The sequence below is a fragment of the Drosophila santomea genome, chromosome 2R (assembly GCF_016746245.2).
Source record: "Drosophila santomea strain STO CAGO 1482 chromosome 2R, Prin_Dsan_1.1, whole genome shotgun sequence".
In the NCBI taxonomy this organism is placed as follows: Eukaryota; Metazoa; Arthropoda; class Insecta; order Diptera; family Drosophilidae; genus Drosophila; species Drosophila santomea.
Genome location: NC_053017.2, coordinates 8,617,274 through 8,637,353, shown reverse-complemented (window position 1 = coordinate 8,637,353; position 20,080 = coordinate 8,617,274). Strand labels below are relative to the sequence as shown.

At 40.2% G+C, this 20,080-nt stretch overlaps 1 protein-coding gene across 25 annotated transcripts in view; it reads right to left on the bottom strand.

Moving 5' to 3' along the window:
* Nucleotides 1-13,057, bottom strand: part of LOC120445966 (microtubule-actin cross-linking factor 1) — a 68,404-nt gene extending 55,347 nt beyond the window's left edge. For 8 of the 25 annotated variants that reach the window (XR_005615798.1, XM_039626670.2, XM_039626674.2 and 5 more), the window contains exons 1-2: nucleotides 4,370-4,543; nucleotides 644-1,292 (exon numbers count right to left, since the gene is read on the bottom strand). Coding sequence is in view for 24 of the 25 variants with exons in the window: in XM_039626670.2 (XP_039482604.1) it covers nucleotides 644-1,091 (448 nt within the window). In the remaining variant the exon portion in view is untranslated. Of the gene's footprint in view, nucleotides 1-643; nucleotides 1,293-4,369; nucleotides 4,545-12,471 lie in introns of those variants that run through there. The other 17 variants (XM_039626673.2, XM_039626677.2, XM_039626671.2 and 14 more) reach the window with 7 other exon arrangements.
* Nucleotides 13,058-20,080: the final 7,023 nt, after the last annotated feature.

Here is a 20,080-nt window from a genome sequence, read left to right as displayed (position 1 = left end):
TTTGCCCAAGAAGTGTCAACACTTTATATTTGGTGATTGTCGGAATTTGTAATATACGAGTATTTATAACACTCGATAAGGCCTTGAAAAGTCCGCCAAAGATACGAAATGCATTGCTAAAAAGTGAGATAATTTATTTGTCATAGCTTATAATTGTTTGTTCTTCGGATCTATTTCACATTCCTGCGGATTTTGCATATATTCCGTTCGAAATCTTTAAACCAGTTGGAACGACTAAGCTTAAATGTTTGCTTAAAATTTCTGTGGACTAGCTAGCATTTTAAGAGGGTCGTGACCTTGACCCCTTATAATTTGCTCCCAAGCTTGGCTTCCGTCATATGGTCTTAGTGTGTAGTCGGTCGTTGGGAAACATGTTTTGGGTTAGTTAAGCTTAGAAATACATGAAACCGCGACGGATTCATAATTGAAATTCATACAAACAAGATACAAACGAAGCGAACTTGAAATGCAAATGATTTCCGCCGCTGTGGCAATTAATAAATCTTTTTCTTGGATTCAAAGAAAAGGAGGAAACATCAAGGAACTGGAACACAACACATGCCAAAGAATCGATGAAATCCTATTTCCCACTTACGCATTATGTCCCAATCTTCTATAAAATGATCCCAAATGGACATGCTACCTTTAAACTGGGTGAGTGCATCCTCGTAGCCACCCTGCGGCTGTGCCTGGGTGGATGAGTGCTTGGCCTTCTTGGGAGCAGCCGGACTACTGCTGCTGTTCTCGTACAGCGGCGAGGATGCACTGCCCGTCGCCGAGTGGCGATGATGGTGGTGCTGCTGCTGGTGGTGCGGCTGGTGGTGGTGGTGATGACTGCCGTTGCTGCTGTACAGCTCCCGATCCCGCTGCTCCCGCTGGACCTGCTGGTACTCCAGCGTTCCATTGTTACCACCCGGTGAAACGGAGATTCTTGCCGGCGACTGACTGCTACTGGTGGTGGCATGATGGTAGCTCTGATGGTGGTGCGTCGTCTGGCGAGAGCTGCTCCGCTTCATGGAGTTGTTGCTGCCCGGCTGCTGCTCATTGGGATCGAAGCCCAGGCGGTCTTTATAGTAGGAATGCGATGTCATCTTGCGGGTGGCACATTAAAAGACTCGGATACACTCGAAACACTTTGGGTGAACAACACACTCCTCAACTTTCGCCGCAAATTCTTTGATATTTCTTTATTCGCTGTCGATTTTTACGATTTTTAGCACGTTTTGGAGTTTATGTTTGTTTTGCGATGGCACTTTGTGATTTGTATTTGTATTGCTCTCGGTTGGATGGACCTGAAGTTGGAGTTGTCGAATTTAAATACAAGTGATTCGGAATTTTGTACACCTAAATTAGCTGCGATGATTCAGCTACAGACGCAGCGATCCGCGTACTTGAACGTGAAATCATCAGAAAACAGCAATTGCAAATGAGTTGCAATTAGCGAGATACCAAATCGGATTGTACTTAGCACCAAACTAAATTTAAGTAAAAGTTCTCGTTGAGGAAATCGGGTATCTGCACACAAAAAAAATCGGCATATCAAAACTCGCAAAAAAAAAAATGTTTTTTATTTTTAAACCAATTCTATTCTAAACCCATAACATTTCGTAGAAGTTTTGGTTTATCTCAAAATATGTTTTATATTTCTGGTATTACATTTCATAACTTTACGATTTGTAGATCCCTATGTATAGTTTATAATATCCATTGCTAACCTCAAGATCAAGTTTAAGTTTTAAAATAAATATAATTTCATCTCTTGGATCATTTTTCCTGTGTATCTTAGAAGCGTTTCTATATAGCTCGTGTAGTTGACTTTATGTTTTTGTGCGTTGCCGGCATTTTGTTCCAATTGGCCGATGGCCAAAAGAAAACGTGCTGGGCGAAATGTATCTGCCAGATACACTGGTGTACATTTGTGCATTTGTCGCCAGGGGCGAACGAACTGGCGACGCCATGTATCCATCAGATACAGCCAGAGATATGGGATACTGAGATAGTAAAACACAATGGGAGAAGGGCGCGATCGCGATCGCTTCACTTTTACCAGACATCCAAATTGAAACTTATAGAGATAAATTGAAACTGAAATCAGACGCAGCTGCACAACACACAAAGCTCAAGTAAAAGCGAGCACTTAAATCATTTCATTCCGTGTCCACTTTTTTGTTGTATTTCTTCTTCCATTTTTGCAATCTTCACAATGACAAAACTGCGATCCAATTTTATTCGTGTACTTTCATTTGCAAAATCTCTACTTCTGCCCCGATTTTGAAGCTACTTTTTGTGTTTTTTTGGTGGGTGATTCCATTCAATTCATGAGGTCAGCTTGGAGCTGTATTTCTGGCTCGGACCCGTAAGCACACAATAAGTATAAATAAATAAATGCCTAGACACGCAACCAGCTGCGGGCCCAGGAGACGGGTTGTCGCTCTGATTAGATACGAATACAATTATATATACCCAAAGTCGTATGTAGATATGAACGGACAAAATTTCTTTCGCTCTCTCAACTCATTTTTCATTCAAAGTTTGTGTAGTTTATTTACTTTACCAATGGGGTACTTGAATTCTAATCAAAAGTTTGTATTGCAAAATCGTTTCTTATTTTATGTCACTGTATATCTATAGGTAACATATATAAATACATTAACAAATTCAAAATGCTACAGAAAGTGACTTGAATTAATTAGTTTTATATGCCGTTTCCTAACTTTCATCTGTATTAAACAATTTTATTTGAAAGGGTATATAAGCTTCGGCATGCCTAGTGCACTTTTGTCAATTTGTTTGCATTGTCTGCTTTAAATTTTTAATTTATTTATGCAAACTCTGGGCGTAACGTAGCTAAATGACAAACAAACAATTTTTCTTGGCCGTTTCTGTGAACTTTTACTTGAATTTTGGTTTAGGTTTTAGTTTTGGTTCATGCTATATATCTTTGGTTTTTTCACGGTTTTTGTTTATATTTTCCATCGTCAACAGTTTTTTGTGTCTTTTTTTTGCATCTTTCACTATGCTGCAAGTGGCTTTCAATAATTTTCACTCATATTTTTTGTTGCTTGTTATTATTATGGGTTTTTTGTTATTGTTATTTGCTGGCTGCTTGTTCCGTGTGCATTTTCCATTCACATGCAAAATTTCACACACTAAATTCACGGAAAATATTTCCCCACTGCCACTGTCTGAACTTGGCTTTTCGCCTCTCTCTTTCTCCCTCCTTCTACTTCTCCTCCCACACCTAGTCCTCCTAATCCACCACCACCTCTTGCTCCCCCACTTTGTGGCACAGTTATGGCAGTTGTGCATTTTCTCTCATTTTCTAAGCCAGGTTTAAACGGGAGAGCCGGAATTAAGTATGCCTGGCATGTCAAGAAAGCCGTGTGTTCAGAACTAACAGGTAAGAAGCAGGAGAGAACGAACAGAAGAGGTAGCGGCAGTAAAGTGGGTGCACTGAGAAAAAATCTATTAAATTAGGGAAAATTGAAACGGTTTTAAACCCAGCTACCAAATATACTTGTGCATATTCTATATATTTAAAGCATTTCTTTGATTTTGTGTAGAACTTTTGATTTTAATAGAACAATTTTAATTCAAAGTCTAATATTTGCTGAACTGTTTGCCTGTTAATATATATATCAGTGCTAGGAGTTTTCAACACGTACGATTCAATAGATTTGAATCCAAACTACATTTTTCCACAATTAATATTTTTTCGGGTGTATAGAGCAGTGCATGCGTTTGGCTTGACTAATTTGTCTTTATAAAGGAAAAACCTAAATGAAATACACACTACAGTGCCACTTTGTGGATTTTAGTGCGTGTGCAGCGATCAAAAATCCGAGACCAGATCGCCCCTAAAGAGCAATTCAAGCTCACCAAAATCTAAAGAAGAAAAAATCTGACAAAAACTGGTTATTGAATGAAAAGCCAGCCGACGACAGACAACAACAACAATAACAAGAACCACAAAAAAAATGGCAAAAACAACAACGCACAACTAAAAAGAAGTTGGGAGAAGTTGAAAATTTCTTGTTTGCGCGACAAGCAAATATTTTAGAAATGCAACACAGCTGCTGGATTCTTTTTCTCTTTTGGGAACTCTGTAGTTCTGAGTTCTTGGTTTCCATTTATGATTTCCTTTATCGGTTAAGTTTATTTAGGACGATAACACGACGATGGACATATTTATACACAGTCCACTCGATTTAGTCATTTATTTATTTTTATAGTGTTTTGACGTCTTTACTGCTGCTTCAACACAATTTTTGCACTAAAGATAAACGCGGTTTGTTTTATATAATTGTTGAGTGTTGATTTTGAGGGCATTTTGATTATAATTTTGCACTTTGCTTGGGTTTCTTCTCACTTTTTAAGGGCCAAGTTGCGTTCGTTAACTGCGCGTAAGTGTGTGCGTTAACAAATTGTTGTTGCCACACCATACACACACATATGTATTCATATACGGGCGCAACGCACGCACACACACACAGTCACTGGTAATGGAACGAAGTTCTAGCAGATAAACGCCCAACCGCTCGGTATCGCGGTTCAAATTTGACTGAGCGCCGCTGTGCTAAGCGAATTACTTGGGTGCTGAGATACAGATACAACTGCAAGAGCCACAGAGATACAAGAGCGCAGAGAGCACACAGAGCGAGAGAGTGAGCGGGAGCGGGGGCGAGCGATTGCAGGTGAGTGTGAGTGAGCGGAGCAGGTGTAGCGCGTGATATTGTTGTTGCTAACAGTGCTCTCTCAGTGAGCAGGATCACTTGTCCAATTTGCTGTGAGTGAATAAACTCAGCTACTGGGTTCACTAACGTGTTCATTTCTTTAGTTATTCACTCGCTGGTCATTAGAAGTTCATGTCGATCAAATTGATCAAATGATCATGATTCTTAATGGATGAACTTTAATAAGTAAACATCCGAAATATTGATTAAGTTGGCTATGTGATAAAGAAATATCAAAAATAATTGTCTAATTACGGCAAATGCATTAATACACTGTCAGAATGTTAAATGTACCCATTTGAATAACTCTTTTTATCTGAATTCACTCAAAAGCAACTCAAAACCAACTGCGTGGCCGGTTTTGTGTGGGAAGATAAGAGCGTAAGAGCGGCAAGTCAACGCTCTTTGAGCTCTCAAACTTCGAAGCTTAAGCCGCCAAGAATGACCAAAATTGTCGCTCTGAGACGACTAATATAAAGGGCACTGAAAAAAAGTAGGGGTGATATTGCAGCCAGCTTGATCTTAACTTAAACGTGTTAATGCATTGGGAATTATTTAGGTAATTCTTTAGGTAAACCTTCAGAACTTTAATTACTCGACCACACTCCTTCAAATTCATTGCTCATTCTTTTGAACTATTTTTCATGCAGTGCATGCGAAATGGAAAGAAATTCCTCATATTTGGTCACAGCGTTAGCTATTTTTCTGCGGGCCAGAGGAAGCCGCTTAAGCATGTGGGCTCGCCGAGAAGCGAGTGTATAAAAAGAAAATAACATAAACCGCTAATGGTCATGGCCGTTAATAAACAGAAAGCCCTAATTTGGCTCTCGTCTTTCTTGTGGTTTATTAGCCAAGCCGCAAAGAAATGGTCATGGAAATAGAGAGACCGCAGATCGACACGCACTTGTAAACAAATTTGAAAGCTGCAGTTGAAAGAACTCTTCTGTTTGTCATAAACACAAACAAACCGGGCGGCCAAAAATAAAATATGATGTGTAAAAATAGTAGAAGAATCCATAAAAATGTACGATGCACTTACACAGATTAGAGAGAAGAGAGTCGAGCGCTTTTCAGTTTTCCCACTCAAGAGCAGCAGCTAAGAGCGTTTGAGGCCCGATCAGCTGAGATGCATTTGCTTTCGGGCCTATTAGCTTTTTGAAAAACGCGTTATGAAAATGGAAAGTGGAATTGCATACGACCACAAAAAGTATAAGCGTAAACCGATCGGAAAGGCAGCTATTGAAAACAGCTGTTTTGCTTTCAGCGGAAATACTATGCAGACGAATTTCAGTTGAACGAGTGTGAGTGAGTAGGAATCACTTGTATTCGATCATCACCGTGAGTCAGGTCGAAAATGTGACTAAGCCTCTGTCCATAAATGAGTATCGAATATTTGGCGTAGGCTTAATGCGACCAAGTTGGCCTTTTTTCGGTTCTTGGGCGAAAATGAAACACATATACCTAAGGGGAACCACACAGCGAAAAAACTGATACTTGTAAGAGGTTTATACTTTAATCAACAAACATTAAAAATACTCCAATGTAGAAACATTTAAATCAATAGTCAAAAAATACTTGGATTTTGGCTGAATTTCGATCGGAAACCAAGCTGAATCGTGTAATATTACTTATTTAAATACAATAGCATTTTCCGGCAGTGTGGGTATGGTCTTCGGGCCCGCCTTCGCTCATTTGCATGTCGCTCAGTTGGAGTTTCAGTCGCGATCTCCGTCTGGGTCTCAGTCTCAGTCGAGTGATTGCCGCATCTAGATAATCCAATCCATCTACTCCAACACTTGGCAGTCATCTAGTTTCCCTCTTGGCCGACCAGCCAGCCAGGCAGCCCACTTCCTCGAGTGGGCAACACCCCCAGACAATCGATATACAAGTAATCCAACTGTTTTTTCATGCACTTGCTGTTGTGGTTTTAATTAGTAATTGGCAATCGCACATCGTTGAGCAGATTTTGAATTACCAGGGCCATTGGCACTTTGGGGGTGTAGCGAGGTGGAGGTTTTTAAAGAGGGGCGCCAATTTAATTGCCAACTGATTGTTATGGCACTTTGAATTGCCTTCTGGCACGCCATTGAGTTGGGCTACAAAAATATATATCGAGCATTGGGGAGGAGCGGGCAATTTGCATGCCAATCAAGCGAGGATTTCATATAGAAACCTAAGGAACTGGGCTTTGATTTAAGGCAGGCATTGTTTGCACAAAACTTAATGGTTTATTAACGATTGAGTGGACTCACCCACTTAGTCACTGAACTGCTGGGCACCAGCTGCCGCCCATAACTATTGCCATGTATTACTAAACCGCTGCCCACGCTCACGCCCAAAGTCTTCGGAATTCCGCCTGTCACAACCAACATCCGTCTCAAGGCAACCAGCACAGCCTCAACAACCATACGAAAAACAAAATGAAAAAACAAAAAAAGACTCAACTGAAAACCCAGACTCGAACTCAGACGCCACTGCAGACAATTTCCCGTTTGGTCTCGGAATGCCGGCAAATTGAAATTGCAATCGAAGAGAAACGACAATTTATTCGCACAACGTCATGTGCTTAACACACTGTGTCACATAAATTGTGAAATATGTATAATTATTCTTGATTTTCAGCTTATAGATATTCTAATTTATGAAACCTTTTTAATAGTGACTGATATTGAATTTCTTAAATAATGCTAAGCAATAGGGACCCAATATTAATGTTATAATTTATGACTGACATCCAAATTTATACATTTATTTTGATATCCAACATCTTAAAAATTGTATTTTAATAACAATTCAAAATTAAGCAATAAGTATTGCCTAATCGTCATTATTTCATATTTCATGTCATAAACAACAAAAAACAATTTAAAGATTCCTAGTTCATTACTATTGAAACAACATTACAATCAAATTAATTACGCATGCAGAAAGTATTTATCAAAGTAAACACACTTCTACTTAAACATATACGATTGTTCCATTTAAAATTAAATCGCTCTGAAACTGTAAGGTTCGGCTGCTGCGAATGGAGAAATTATCCGGCATTAAGTTTTTGCAACTCTCGAAATAACCAGAAAGATATGTGTGTCAATGTGGCATTTGGCCAGGCTTATTGTGAACAGTCACAGTGTAAACAAGTCAGGGTGGAATGCCGGCTAAGTGGACTCCCCCACTGCCCAAACTTCACGAATACCATTGAAAAGTTACATTTTCCCCCCTTTTTTTGACTGACTGATTCCCTTTTTTGCTGACTTTGTAAACAAAGGTGGCAAAACGGGAAAAAACAATGGTATATGGAATATTCGTGTAAGCTCACATCACCTCAAGGGTGCCCTGCCCCGTGGGCCCTCCTTGATGGAATATGGAATGGGTTTGGGTGACCCACTGAAGGCAGACAGTCCCCAGTAGTGAGTGCCTTTACCCATCCCCCAACTGAAAAAGTAAAACTGGTTTACAGCACCAAGTAGTGGGCGTTTCTTACACTGGAAACAAAGATCCTAACTGAAGAGAGGAGAATGGAAATTGATAAACTTCCAGAACTATTAAATGTGTTTGTAATCCATAGTTCATCTAAAATGATTATTTGATTCATTATTTATTATCATATATCACATAAAAAAAGTGAGTGTAAACCTTCGCATACAATTAATGTAAGTACTTCCCTCAACATTGACGCTTTGTTTTCAAAGTGTACTTGGTTTGCTGTTCACTTTTATTCGCGTGTAATGTCATTTAAATGATTGCTCGATTGCTGACAAAGGCCAACTTGTTTCGCAGCAGTGACGTCATGGTCACTCCACCCACACAGATATCGGAAAAAACATCGATGTGATATATATAACAGGTCATAAATATCCATAAATTGATACTGGCTGGAGCTGAGATCATTGCAATTTCTGTGAAAGCCACAAAAGCAGGAACGCCTTGAACGAAACTCCCACTGAAGCTAAAAAGTAATGCCACTTGATCTAGCGAAATAAAAACATTGCACAACATCTGCGGAGTATAAATACGAGTATATACATATTTATATTTATACGTGTATATATCTTCCCCCTCGATAAAGTATCTTGACCTCGCATAGTCCGAGTGTCTCATTTCGTGGCTGTTGATCGTCACTGGCAATTAGTAGCGTAATTAAATATTTGTGTACAAATATTTCGTACGAGTGTGCCTCTGCGTACATTTTTATATAGATTTTTATTTTTATTCAAGTGCTTTGGCGGTCCTTCGCTTTGATCCACAGTTTTGGTTTCTCATTTGGAGTTGACAAATTGACACACAAAATTGCTTATCTTAATGAGTCAGAAGAGTTTCTCGGCTATATTGGGGATGTGGGGGAGCAAAAGGCACCAGGGGATGGGGAGACAATTGTCTGGGAAAGGTGCCATATGGCGTTTTGTAGCCTTGGGGGAGTTAGATACCAAGATTTTTACTGCATGTGCGTGTGAATATGATTCACGAGTATCACCTGCCAGCCAGGAAATCAAGATGTTTGTTCGGCTTTAAGCGCTACAGTTTTGTTCTGCCATTACTCCATTTTTGGCCGTTACTTTTGCCATTTAAAAGTCACATTACTAAGATAAAGTTTCTTAAAGAAATTAAGTTGGTTAACATATTAATATCCGACAAACCAATATAATGTTTGAAAAGAAACAAGTTTTTTACTTGTATCATTTCGTCTAAAGATCATCCAATCATCACCGATACATTCAGATGTGTCATCGGACTTCTGTCATTAGATTCCAGAACATTTTAAAGAGTCATAACTTAAGACGAATAATTACCGAAAGCAGTCGCTGGAAATAGAGAGATAAAGATATGGGGAGTGGGGAAACATAACGAACGCGAAATGCAAATTGAATTGAAAACTAATTAGAGATATCTATACAAACACAGGCACAGCCCATCGAGATATAGATACACAGCTGCAGAACGATATGGAGACACACGAGAATACATAACGACAATTAAAAAACCACAACGCTAAAGGAGAATCTCCGAAAACAGAAAATGCGAATACGAAATAGTACCATACACCCAAAGTCACAAGGAAACAGAAGCAGAAACGGGTAACAATTGGAGAATAAAACAGTCTAGAACAGAGAAACAGTTATCAGTTTTCAATTAACAACATCGTGTTATGTCGGTAGGCGTATCTTTAACTTCCAGATACAACTCAAAATGCCAAAAATAAAAACAACCATTTCGTGTGATAAAAATACAAACGATTTTTATTGGGAAACAATAGGGAAATTGGAAAATGGTATAGTGTTTGATGATTATTGAGCATAATTATCATAAACATTTCTGAAATTCAAAGCTCTTTTAGGCCAATAACTTATCTTTGAAACGCATACAGTTTGACCTAGTTCCCTAGATAGGTCATTAAAATACAACTCTGCTGACTTCCTTGTGGCAACTGTACTTCCGGTGACGGACGCCGCCTGTTGCCGGGCTCATTTACCCATTAAAACCGATCGTGTACGTAAATGTGCTTAGAATATCTAATAGTTCTCGGCCACATAAACACAGAACGTAGACACTCGCTAGATTTATTAATGAAATCTTTACGATGCAGCGATCCAGGGGATTGGCGGCACCCCCTCTACAATTCGCGATGCGATTTTGACCAAGCCTATTGACAAACTAACTGAAAAGTTCGATAACGATAACGCGATAACGAGGCAAGCACTTCATCAAGACGCTGTCGATTAATGGTAATGGGACAGGCCAGGTGATAACACCCATCTAAAAATAAATGCTGTCGAATATGCTGTCAAAGTAATCCGAAAACGAAATCGAAAATGGCTCGCTTTAACGTATTATAGCATGGCCAAAAAACTAAAAATATTGCTTCATGCCCACATGCAAACGGCCAAATATTCAAACACCAAAATTGGTTCACTTTGCGCAGGCGTAGCCAAAAGGTGAGAAAATCAAAATCAAAATGCAAGAGTAAAAGTTTAAAAATACATACAAAGCACAATTGTAAACAGAAGACCGTAAGCAAATATTATTTAATCGAGGCATTAACACATCTTTCAGCTTATCCAAAGCAATGCGATTAAGGGGGCGTTATACTCTTTATACGCTTTTTTTTCCCTTTTTCATGGAGCTGGCAACTGTTTGTGGGCAAGTTTTCCGCTTTCCGTTACATGCATTTGGCCAAATTGTGTGTGGGCTAACTGGCTCAGGGCTAATTAAAACTCAGCGGCGAACAACGAGAATTGCATGGGGGGACCAAACACAAAACTGGGTACAAAAAAAGCGAAAAACTCCATTAGTCGGGCGAAAAACTTTTCATTTCGCATGTGAGATCGGATTTGGGTTCGGATTTGACTATGGAATGGGAACATGAGGGAACATTTGTGGAGGTGTCTCACTCTCTGGAGGCCTTAATCCCAGACATCAATCTCAATTTATAAATATCTCCACAATATACACACATACGCAAAGCTCGTTAAGGTAAAACGAGTTTTGTTTTCATTTTCATTGACGATCTTGGGCGTTTCTTACTTATCGAATCAATTTCAATTGAAAGCAATTACAACTGAACGCTGACGCATGTGCATTGTCATGCTGGAAGTGTTATATCTGAAGTAAGATTAAATGTTTTATGTATCGGAGTTGTTGAGGTCTTGACAATACCATCTAAAAAGAGATTAAATAAAATCCTTCATCCTCATAAGCTTTCAGACTTTGCATTTTGCACTTTAGAAACGCCAAAATCGATCCGCGAATTTCTGAAATCTTGATAACTCCAATATTCAATGAACCAGAAAACGCATGTTGCTACTGATCTAAATGTAATTTATTTCCGTGGGCTGCGATCCGAGATTCTTTCACCGCTCGACAATCCCTTGAACTGCTCACCGTCAGAACTTTATAATAGACATACCCTGGGCACAATGCGACAAGTATTCAATAGACATCGCATTCTAGTGTGCCTCCATTTGTGTGTTAGCCTTTCTACTTGATTATTGTGCGGCACTAACAATGCCCTCAGGCATTGCGACGGCGACATAAATTTCGATTTTTCAGTTGCCATTGCAAAAAGTGCCAAAGGAGGGAGATTGGGGGAATATATCTAGTACACATACATAGTTCTGTGGGCCGCAGAAACTCCGTTGGCGGAACAGAAATAGAACTACAAGTGACTGACAGACAAAACGGCAAAGCCTGTGCCAGACGGGTTATATGGGGATGGCTATATAGACAGACCTGGGTATGCAGGGGAGATCGGCTGGGCGGAGGCTGCAACCGTTAGCGTGGAATTAGCGCATAATAATGCTGCGTCGACGATGCAAAATGGCTGAGAGGCGAGTGGAAATGCGAGCACAGTTTGGCCAGCACTGCCGCCTGCCAAGTGCAATGAACCGCCGAGTGGTGGTGCTCAACCGTTGGGTGGCCCGGTGGGTGGGTGGGGCACGGTGGGTTGGCCAAATATTTGCGCAACATATTGCCATTTGAATGGAGCTATCAGCCGGGGATTACCTCAATTGCGTTACAGTGTTCGCTGGCTATATTTTAGTTAAGCTGAAATATTATTTGTACACAAACTTCTGGCAGTTTAACCAATCATCAGCTACAGGGGTCGCTCGTTGGGCTATTCTAATACCATCTTAAATTTCTAAGGTAAAGGTGCAAGGTGCCAGTGCACTTAAATGAGCGACCACTGTAGCGCTTTCTCGGTTTAATAGTACCTAATAAAAACGGTTGAAACGAGGGCACTCACCTGCTATGCGGAGAACCGCACGATCCGCCGGATCCAGCTGCAGGATGCTGAGCGGCTTGTCCTTAGCCCATTCGCTAAGGGATTCGCGATCCATCATGATGTTGGCGGCACTCCCCGTGGACGCATAGATGCGGCGTCGCTGGCACAGCTGCTGCTCCGATTGGTGCAATCGCGGCTGCAACTGCAACGTGGGGCACGACGCCGATGGTGCGGATGGCGATGGTGACGGCGAATGGTGGTGGTACGGATGATGGTGATGATGGTGGGAGGATCCGTGGGTTCCGTGGGATCGACCGCCTCCGACGCCGCCGAGGAGTGCCGCCTGCGGGGAGTGGGGCGACTGGGGGGTGGAGCGCGAGCGGACGTAATTGCGGGGGGACGCCGTGTTGTTGCCGTTTCTTGTGGCTGCGTGGTGCGGAGGACGGAGAACGGATGGCGCAGTTTTCCGAGTTTTTACGGATGTGTAAGTGCTGCTGCAGCCTCTTGTGTTTACTTTGATTGCACTCGAGTTTCCCTGTACTTAATCTTAATTTTTAGCTAACTAGAATTTGGCTAGCAACATATTTGCTAAATTAAAATACTTAAACTGCAATAGAAATAAAAATAAAACGAAACTTTAGTTATTTAATGTTATTTTAGTAAGAAAATATTATGAATCGACTATTTAAAAACTATTTCCGGAGTTTTTTGGTACGATTTTAGATTACAATGTTGTTATTTCACTTTATTGTGCGCCCAAAATTTACTCTTTTTAAATTATTTTTTAACCAAACTTAGATAAAGCAGAAGTGTAATTATTCAGTATTGGAATAGAAGCAGCATTGTAATTTCAGAAATTCAAAAAGGGCGATATTGTATTTCACTGCATACTTTTAGGCTGGTTTAAAAGTAAAGTTTGAACTGCATTCACACACTTTTTTTTGCATATTTAATGGGTAAACTAGTCGGTAGTGGGATTCAAAAAGGGGGTAAGGAGGAAGAGGGGGATATTTCCACCGCCTTATCGCTGTGCTCTCATTTGCACACAGTAGGTCATTGGCAAATTAAGCGGAAAACAATGAGCCATTAACGTATAAAAATATACATGAAAGCAACTGCTGATAACTTGGCACAGTTTTAAAATGACTGTGCCTCGGCTATTTTTTCGAAGTAGAAACACGTCGAATTTGCAACGGAAACACATAGCAAAAGCAATAGCACCTTAAAGAAACCACCAAAAGCAACGACAGAAAGAAAAAACAAAAACAGTAAGCGTAGTTTTATGTGTGTGGGCTTGAGTGGGAAGTGCATCAAAATGTCAACAAAAACCGCAAAGAGAGATGGAAGGAAGAGAGAGCGACCGGTTTTTTCCAGTTAGAAGAGAATGCGCATGCGCAAAGTTTAAATACCGGAAATGAAAAGGAAGAAAAAGCGTGGCAGAGGGAGAGAGATAGCAGCAGAGAGTAAGAGCAGAGCAGAGCATTCGTATGCAGCTGGCCAAAAGCCATAAAAAAACAAGAAGAACTAGAATTGTTATTGCTTTTGGCCCGTTATTGTGACTTGGTTTTAAGTCTCTTTTTCTTTCCGTCTATACTTCGCTATCTCTCTCCCCCTTTTATATTGGCAAAAAACACATGGGGTTGACAATATAGAACAAAGAATTCTTCAGTTTGTACAAAAAAATATATATAAGGCATTTCAATTGTAAAGTTGTAGAAACTACCAAATTGCGTTTTCTATACTCATGAAGTTATATTTTCTTGCTTCTTCGAATTTATTAATAAATTAGTTCCGTTAATTGGATATAATTAATCAGAAATTAAATTCCCATTCAAACACTATTTAAAACATGTAAAGCGTACTCATTAAACGGAGATAGCAGTGAAATTTCCTACAAACCAAGACTATCAAGTAGAAAAAACCTAGAGGTATTTAATTTGTAAGGCGGAGCATTTTTGCAGTGCTATTTGAATGTCCGCACCTGTTTTGCAGCACGGCTCGATTGCCAATTATCGCTGCTAAATTGAATTATTATTGGGTATTGGCGATTGGCAAATGCCGCGTGGGATCGACGACTTGCGGGCTTTTATCAGCTGGTGCCGCTGGCACATAAACAAACTCTAACTGTACAATGTGGAGCGTTAAATAAAATCGCTCCATAAATGCCAGTCGAGCGACTAAATTTGGAATGCGGCATATAGGGCATATGGGGAATACGTGGAACGTGCGCGGGGCGCCTGATCAGATTACCGTCAGTGGCTCTCAAACTGCGGGCAATCAACAGGTTGACTGACGGCCTTTGAATAAAAAGAGTTATCAAACGATATACGAGCGGCGAGAAAATATTGGGTTTTACTATTTTGGTGTTCCAGCCGATGTGGTTACCTTTTTTCCATGTGCGTGATTCGGTTTGCTTATCAGTCGCCAGCAGATAAGCGAGGCAGTGTGTTTGTGATTGCGCTCATGACTTGATAAGTTTCACGGCGCCCACGAAACTGCTCTCTTGCGTGTAAAAGATCTTCAAAATATGTATATTTTACTTTATTTTTATGTAAAGTATAAAAAATGTTACAAGATGGTAAGCCAAACTAACTATTTGATATGATATGACAAGATAAATGCCCCATAGATAACATATTCATATCAGTTTCTCTATTAAACAAATTTCATTTTAATTTTAATTATGTTAAGATCTTCAGGTTTTTTGGTTCTTGTCTATAATGGGAATGAAATTAAATATTCAGTGAAAAATGGAGGTATAGCTACTTCTAAAGCATGTAGTATTGTAAATTGCCTGTTTGGGCCATTGGAATTAACCGATTCCTTCTACCTGAGAAACGGAACATGACGCTGATCTAATCAGAGACCTTCTATATCTACGCTTCTACGACTGATTTACGATTCCTCCCTTCCGGCGTGTAAGACAGCGGCAGACCCACATTTAGTCTTAATTTGAACAAAGCCACTCGGCATTAAACTTGCAAATTAGATGCGCAAATTGAACGAATAAATGGCGAACGAAAACGAAATCGAAAAGAGCCAGTCGATTGTAGCCCGATGCCCTCCGACTGAGCGGTGAGCATACCAAAAGCAGCAGCTGTTGTGACAGTAAAAATAACACGAATGCGGCGCCGGTCAAACAAAAAGTGAGCAAACTAAGGTTGCCGAAGGCCAAGGGCTCTGTGCAAATGAAAGAACTAGCAGGCTGCCACTGCCGCTGCCGCATGGGAATGCAAACAGAATGTATCTAGCGTCTAGACAGTATCTTCTTGACGAAGTGCCAGCGAAATGCCTCTTAAGAAGCCTTATCTCTCAACGGAGTCATAGGGGTATTTTACAAAAATTTACAAACTTGGGATTTTTCGATATTTTTATATATATGTTTCTCTGGAACTTGAAGTACGGCAAAATTACTGTCAAATCGGCAAATAAGTTCTAATTTGAATATACTTAAAAAATATATATTTACATTATTAGTCACTTAATTCTCATCTAAAATTTTACAGCCATAATTTTTCAAAATATATTGGAATTTAAAAACAAGTTTAAAAATTGATGACTCTTAAAATGGCTATTATTTCAGTTTTAAGTATGTTTAAAAAGCTTAAAGCTTCAATTTTTATGAGTATTAGCAAATATAGTAGGCAAATAATTTGTTGAACCCAAACACAAAATTTTAAAATGCCCATTATTGTTACATGAAAATCATATAGTGTGTGGAAAAAATGCTAAACACAAATAACAAACAGTTGATCGATATTTGCCAATTAGACCCTGTACCCGAAGCACATTATTTCCGGGCGATCACTTTTATCTTAACAACAACAACTCGACTTTATGATCCAATGCCACTCAAAGCGCCATTCCATTTCACCATAAAGATATGGATGGGGCCCTTGAGATAAGGGCTTGAGGAACTGAAAGAGAGCTAGCTAATAAACGGAATTGAAATTATTCTGGACGGAATGGGAACCCACTTATTCGCGTAGGTGTCCCCAGTTCTCACAGGGCTCTCGTGGATGGGATGGGGTTCCACTCACCAAAGTGGAACTATGCGAGACACAACCAAGTCAATTAAGCGACAGTTGAAAAGGCAATAAACAGGCAACCGCAAAAGTCACAAAACAATAAACGTTGATAAAAATAAAAACGGAAAAAAAACTGAAAAAAGAGCAAGGGAATGAAACAAGTTTAACAACGTCATCGCTAGAAAATAGAACAGATGTCAAAAAACTGGATAAAAGGGTTCGCGGGGCTGTCATGGGAACAACGATCGAGTTGAAACATTGTTTAGTTATCAACAATGGCAAGCGACGGATTTATAAAATGTGGAACTAGGCCCCGGGCTACGCGGCATGAAGTCATATTCGAATTAAATTGCATTGATTGCTCCATTAGATCATTGCTTCAGGGTTATTGTTATGGGATTATGTCATGGTATCTATCGGAGATCGCAAAAATTTGCATGTCAAATTGCTAAACGGGTTCAATTGATTTGATATTCTACAAGTTCGAACTCAAATCGATTGATATGGCATCGGGGGGCATTCTCTGAAGGTTTCTAGAACTGCCCTGCCTAGCTACTCCATTAGTTAGTTTGTCTGCTAATTGATAAATGGACCGTCTATCGACCGACTAATTAGGCTCCGAAATTCCTAGTGGGCGTCGCCCGACGACCGGCGCAACTTTAATTATCCACTCAAAAGGGCAAAGATCAGTTCCGAGTGAAACGCAGATCTGGAAGTTCTTTCAGCTGGGGAACTGCTAGCTATTGTTGTGTGGAAATCGAGCGGTTGATTGCATTGTGTTCCCGCTTATCACAGATGCCACACACCAGATATGGCCCGACAAGGGTTCCGAGATGCAAGTACCATCTCTACCGCAGATAGGCGGGCTGGCATCTGGGGCTTCCCGACGGCGTGTGAGAACATTAGCTAATGGAGCGCAGCCAAACCAATTTGACACACAATCGGGACTTTAACCTTTCATAGAAGGAGTGCCAGAACATCTTTATTGGATGTTCTGAGTGGTGAACTCTTGAAATATTAAGGATGAGCATGGTCAGCAACGAAATGCATTGAATCTTTCATATTAAACTTATCGCTGCCATCTTAATGCTTTTATAAACACCATTACAACACCTTAGCTGGAAACCAAAGTGCTCGAAATCCTTTCTTTAATAGTTTTTAATGCCACTACCACCATCACCTTCAATTACCCCGATCTAAGGGAATAGGATTCAACTGTAATGGTAGCGGACACACCTCCTCCGTTAGTGTCTGAATTTCCACCCAGCGGAGACATCTAGATTTCCACGGCCGATGGCCACTTTGTAGTGCAATCGCGACCTCGATGGAGTTTTCCAACTGACGATGCCAAGTGCATGTCGCTGCCAATCGAGGGAAACACTACAAAAACCTGAAACTTGTCAGACGGCCCAGTAAGTAATAAAAAACGAACGCAGCCGGCAGATGGAAAAACCTGCGGGGAAAGGGGAGTCTAGTTGTTTGGGGCCCAACGCTTGAGTGCATTTTCCAGGCCGACAATCACCACTAGACAACTAACAACTAAAAACTACTTGAACAACAACTAAGACAACAGCAATAACGAGCGTTATAAAGGCAACAACCCCTTTGGCGGATTCCGATTCCAGCCAAGATGGTGTTTGGTTATACTGTATGCTCGCCTACCGCCTACTGTGTAGTAGTAAAGTCACAGGGTGTGTCGCAACTCATCCTTTTGGGACGCATTAAAAGCGCATTCGGGAAACTCATTAGGAATAGTACACAAATGAAAACGAAATATGCATATTAGTTCAAACCCTATTCGTTTTAAGAACTTAAAGCTACCTCAAGGGTATTATGTTTCCTAAGATCTTTTGTACATATTGTATGAAACGGTTTTTATAAGAAATGGTTTCATTAAAATAAGCTACCTAAAAAATTGTTTTAACTAAATATTATTATTTGCCATAAATCGATTTGTAGCCATTTCATATTGAGAAAGGTCAAGAGAGAAAAGCTGCTTATTTTTTGAGCAATCTACCTTTTGCAAAAATATTAAGTCAATGGATTCAAAACATGAGTAATTGTGTCTAATGATTCTAATGAAGTACATATATGTACATACATATATACTCATAGGTAATATAATGTACAACTTTCAGCATTGGGGATGAACAAATTGAAAAGAAGGCTCGCAATACAGGGTGCTCGTAAAAAAAACTTCCCCTATGTACCCATCTATTCCAATTGAGTTTTCTTACAAACAGGAAAACTCTTTGGGAAATGAAAATTAGGCCTGCCGCCAAATGTTGTTTCATTTTTTTTTTTGGGGTTGCTCACCAAAACAAATGAAATTGTAAACAGAGCAGCAAGCACCGGCGAAAGAAAGGAAGAGGAGAGAGCGAAAGAGTGGGAGGTGGGTGCAAAGCTTCGCTCTTCCTCTTTCTCGCTCTCTCTTCTTTTACCTGTGGTCAGTGTCAGTGTCAGGCGCTCACGCACACGTGTGCACGCGACGTGTGTGTAATACGCGTAGCCTGGCGACTTTGAATGAATGATAAAGCGGACGGACAAAAAGAAACGGTACTCGTGACGGATGTGTCACCACCACTCAGAAAAAAACCATTGACCGCCCCTCCTCACTATCGATTTTTCTCCAGCAACGGTACATTCTACATATGTAATTCATAATTATGTATGTATGTATGTAAATACGCTTGTGAGACAATGACAAAAAAGTAAAGCATTTGCTAATTAGAACAAGCGTTTGATAAAAAACACAAGGGCGAATGCTTTAGCAGATAGCACAAAAAGATAGATAGAGAGCAGATGGAGTGGACCAGATAGGCGAGAAAGAGCGGAAGGCAGAGAGTGCGAAATTATAGTGCTGACTTTGCTTTGATTAGCCGGCCAGCAACTAAGTCATCGTACAGTGGAACTTTCCTATTGGGAATTTCGCACTTTTTGCAAAGGCTGGTCCAATTACCCTGTTCCACTCACGCTTCCTTAAAGCCCAGTTGTGAACCAATTTATTTATGAGTGTATCGAGGGTTTTCAAAAGGTTTTTCTTCCACTAAGCATTGTAAAAAAAAAGTACAATGAGAGTAAGGTTAAATTTTTAAGGGGCACCAAATAATGCAATCCATAATTGTATATGTATAAACATTGCTATCTAACAAAGGATGGTCAGTTTGGGTAAGGCAGGCACGACAGTAGATAAACGCACCTGCGTCAGAGGGAGCGGGTTGTGGATCACACACATGACTCTTGCTCTGACACAGTTTTATAAACAAATTATTTAATTTGTTTACCCGCCCCCGCAGCAAAAGGCAGCGGCTGTCGGTTTAAAAATTCCACTCACACAATCGTCGAATGAGGAAAAGAAGACATAAGGAACACACAAAAAGGAACAAATAATGGCTTTTATTCCGACTTTCGGCATTTAGGCATTTAGCACATTGCACTTTGCTTAAGTTTGCTGAATTTTCGGCTGTTTGTCGTTTGCACTGTCACCACTTTTTGCACAATTTCTTCGTATTTTACACGGTTTATTCTCGCCTCGGTTGTTCGTGACTCATGAAAAGGAGCACCGCAAAAGGGCACGGAAAGTGCACTGGGTGAGAGCGAGA